This window comes from Lupinus angustifolius, chromosome LG02, assembly GCF_001865875.1.
Source record: "Lupinus angustifolius cultivar Tanjil chromosome LG02, LupAngTanjil_v1.0, whole genome shotgun sequence".
In the NCBI taxonomy this organism is placed as follows: Eukaryota; Viridiplantae; Streptophyta; class Magnoliopsida; order Fabales; family Fabaceae; genus Lupinus; species Lupinus angustifolius.
The window spans coordinates 14,952,795-14,956,718 of NC_032010.1; the positions used below are offsets into that span (position 1 = coordinate 14,952,795).

The following is a 3,924-nucleotide window of genomic DNA, read 5'->3' on the forward strand; positions in this document are numbered from 1 at the left end:
TTTAAAAATCTAAGTAAGAATGAGAGATGTATAAAAATATCATTATAATTTTTTTTGTTGTTGAGAAAACCCCAAATTAGAGAAACCATGAAAGTATGCACAAAGAAAGTTTTAGAATACTCCATAAAATCATCTCTTCTCTATCCTTCCAAAAAGTGACATTCTTCTCTTTCCCCCAACAAGTGATATTCTTTCTAAAATCATCTCTTCTCTATCCTTACAAAATAAAACTAACAACAAAGCCTCAAGGATCCCTATTCTCCATCTGAAGGAGGTTAAGAAAATCACTATTACATTCATTTCATGGAACTAAACGCATCTGATTTAAAACGAGCTAAAAAATCAAGTCCAAAAAATATTCAATTTAATTAGAGAACCATAATAAGTTGTAGTGTAAAAGGTTTATATATGCATTTTAAAAGGTACTTTATATTATCTAATGCTATATTTATCACTTTTCACTTATTTGATATTTATTTATTTACTAATGACAAACAAGTTTGTGACACTTTCAAAGAGAATAAATCAAATTTTTCTAAGAACATCACAAAGTCACATACAGCTCCTATTTTAGCACATGCAAATTGTACAAGGTGACAGGGTATTAGTTTTTAAATTTCAATATAAGCCAATGCCAATGATTTAATATTAGTTGATACTTATATTGAAAGAATATGTACAATAGTGATATTGAAAGTTCAGTAAGTACCATACAAAGATTTCAACCACAACTTAATACTAAACCACTGCCATTTACTACTTCTGGCTTAAGCCTAAACATAGATTAAAATCTACCATTCACTTAAGTTAACACACTCAAGAGAGTATTTAAAACTAGATTAAAGGAAGGACATAAAAAAAGATAGGAGAAAAGCCAAATATTAACTAAACCCTACTCACCTAAGTAAAATAAAACATTAGGTACCAAACCAAGTCCAAGCTACCTTTAACTTCAGCTCCAACAAACCAAGTCATTTTCAGAATTCAAGCATCAACAACCCTAGGAACAATCTTACAAACAAGTGGGTTTTTCATCTCCATAGAAAGTTTAAGACACTCAGACAAATCAACATTTCCATCTCCATAAGGAACCCAATTGAACCTTTGAAGCAACTGAGCAAGCCAAAGATGCACAGAGGCTAAACCCATAGCCTTACCAGGACACACCCTTCTCCCAGCACCAAATGGAGCCAACCTCAAATCAGACCCTAAAATATTCACATCCTGACCCATGAAACGTTCTGGTTTGAACTCTTCTGGCTCATTCCAAACCTTAGCATTATGAGTAATTGCCCACATGTTAACCATGGCTGTGGTACCAGCTGGAACAAGGTTCTCACCTACCTTAACATCATGTATAGCTAAACGTGCCCATGAGAGTAGTGGTCCTGGTGGGTGCACCCTAAGAGCCTCTTTTACAATGCATTGGAGATAAGGAAGGTTTGCAATGTCTTCATCAGAAATGAGCTTGGAACTGTTACCTGTGACTTTATCAATTTCTTTTTGTGCCTTGGCTTGAATCTCTGGGTGTAGCACCATTCTTGCTAAAACCCATTCCAGTAGAATTGCTACTGTGTCAGTTCCTCTGAAAATCATTTCCTATAAAACAACATAAATCACATGACAAAAGATGAAGACTATGAATGCAAACAAAAAAAGTAATATTCTATTACACCATAAGGGACACCAACACATGATACCAACAGAAAACTATATGATGCATCTTTTATACTAAAAAGTAGATAAATACAAATAAAAGATTCATATGCACAAAATACAACAACATACACATAAATGACTACATAAAAAGGTAGCGTTTTTCTGAGTAAGAAGCTAATAAATATGCGGAGACAAGAAACATAATCATAATTTATAAATACCAACAAAAAGAAGATCAAATCCTTTTTTAACTAAGAAGCAAATAAATAAAAAACAAATATCTAACACAATGAAAATACGAACAAAAAATGTTCAATTTTTCTGTGAAAAACGAATAAATACGTAAACATAGAATACCAACAAAAAATGTTCCATTTTTCTAACTAAACAGCAAATAAAAGGAAACAAATATTTATACATAAGAAACAAAAGAGTTGTTACCTAAATAACACATTATACATAAAAAAACAGAACTTCAATTTCTTACCCAAAGAACAGCTATCATATCAGAATCACTGAGCTTGAAATCTTTCTCCAAATCAAGCAACACATCAACAAAATCCCGAACAGTTTTTCCCACAACATATTCACCTGAAACCATTTTCATCCTATGCTCCTCTATTATCTCCCCAACAAAAGCATTAACCTTTTTAACCAAACACCTACACCTTTTTCTCACACCTTGCAAATCAAGCCACCCCAGAAGTGGAAAATGGTCACTCCAGTTAAAAACACCCAACAACTCATACCCTTCACTCACCATTTCTTCTAACTCAACCCCATCACCATAAAAATCATACCTTTTCCCAAAAACACTCATAACCACATTATTCAACGACCCATAATGAAGAACCTTCTTAACCTCAACACGTCCTTCATCATTACCCTTCATCATAATCTCAAACTCCTTCACCATTTCCAACCCAATTTCCTTTCTAAACCCACCAAATGCATTGATTCTCTTAGGAGAAAACAAATATGTAGCAGAAATTCTCCTAAGGTTTCTCCAATACTCACCGTACGGTGCAAAACCCATTGCTCTATGGAACAAGAGCTCATAAGCACTTTCCTTAACTGGTCTATCACCAAAACCAGAACTACCCAGAATCTCTTTTGCAGTTTCCGGTTCACTCGAAATAACGAACCGGGTTAACCCAACCGAAAAAGCCATAAGCGGTTCAGCATTATAGCGTTTAGCAAGGTTAGAAAGAGAACGGTGTGGTGTGAGACCAGAAAAAACCGAGAGCAAACCGGTGACCGGGTGACCGGGTGGACCGGGAATAAGAGACTTGGGAAGTGTTAGTGCCCAAGCAAGACCACCGGGTGAGAAAAAGAGTAAAATTATGAGGATGAAGAGAAGAGTGTATAGAATAGCTTGGAAAGTGAAAAGTGGTGGATGAAGAAGGTCAGGGAAAAAAATGAGGTGAAAATCTGGTAACATTTTTATGGTTTTTTGTTTTTCTAATGAGTGATTTTAAGGTGTTGTATATGAAGGAAGAGGTGATGGTGGAGGGTGGGAAGACAAAGAGTGTTGGAGGGGTTAGTTACTGGTTATATAGAAAGTAGGTGAGAGGGAGGAGGGTGTGGTTATATAATGTGGTAACCTTGGTTAAAAGGAATATAAGAGGAAAATGAAGAGGTTTGAAGCCTTTTATTACATAAAAAACAATCTTTTATATAGACTATTTCTACCATAATTTAACATTAATGTTAAGTAAATTGGTTTAGTAAAGAAAAATTAAAGAATGAAAAGTGTGATAGGTTTTAGTTGATTGATATAGTAGAAAATCAAGAGGAAACAATATAATTATTGTTACTAAAGACATTGACATTTATTTATTGATTTGTTTTTGTAGAATTTTAGTAAATTGTCGACATTTATAAGTGTGTTTAATACGAAATATGATTTTTTTATATCTAGATATAATATTTATGCATTATCAATATAAAGATTTATACAAAGTCAATATATCATCTATCATTTATTTGCATTATTATTTTTTGAAAAATAAATGATGACAAGACATAAATAATAGATGATGTAGTAACAATGTATAAAACTCATATATCATTAATGTGCATATTTTTTCTCTTAAATGTAAGTTCAACCATTAATCTATACACTTGCTCCCAATATTGAAAAGAAAATATAAAAGCATGAGTCATACCATTTTTTTTATAATGGAAAACATTATTTTCCATCATATCCTTTTCATTCCTTCTTTTTTTAACCCATGTGGGTCGAGTTCATTTTTCAGTTTCTCT

General features: G+C 33.0%; 1 protein-coding gene across 1 annotated transcript; it reads right to left on the reverse strand.

Annotated features, from left to right (window-relative positions):
* Positions 716-3,236, reverse strand: LOC109336551 (cytochrome P450 78A5-like). The gene is made up of 2 exons (XM_019573223.1): positions 2,147-3,236; positions 716-1,599 (listed from the first exon to the last, which is right to left on the reverse strand). Exons 1-2 carry the CDS (start codon positions 3,098-3,100, stop codon positions 985-987), a joined length of 1,569 nt encoding a protein of 522 aa, XP_019428768.1. The 5' UTR covers positions 3,101-3,236; the 3' UTR covers positions 716-984.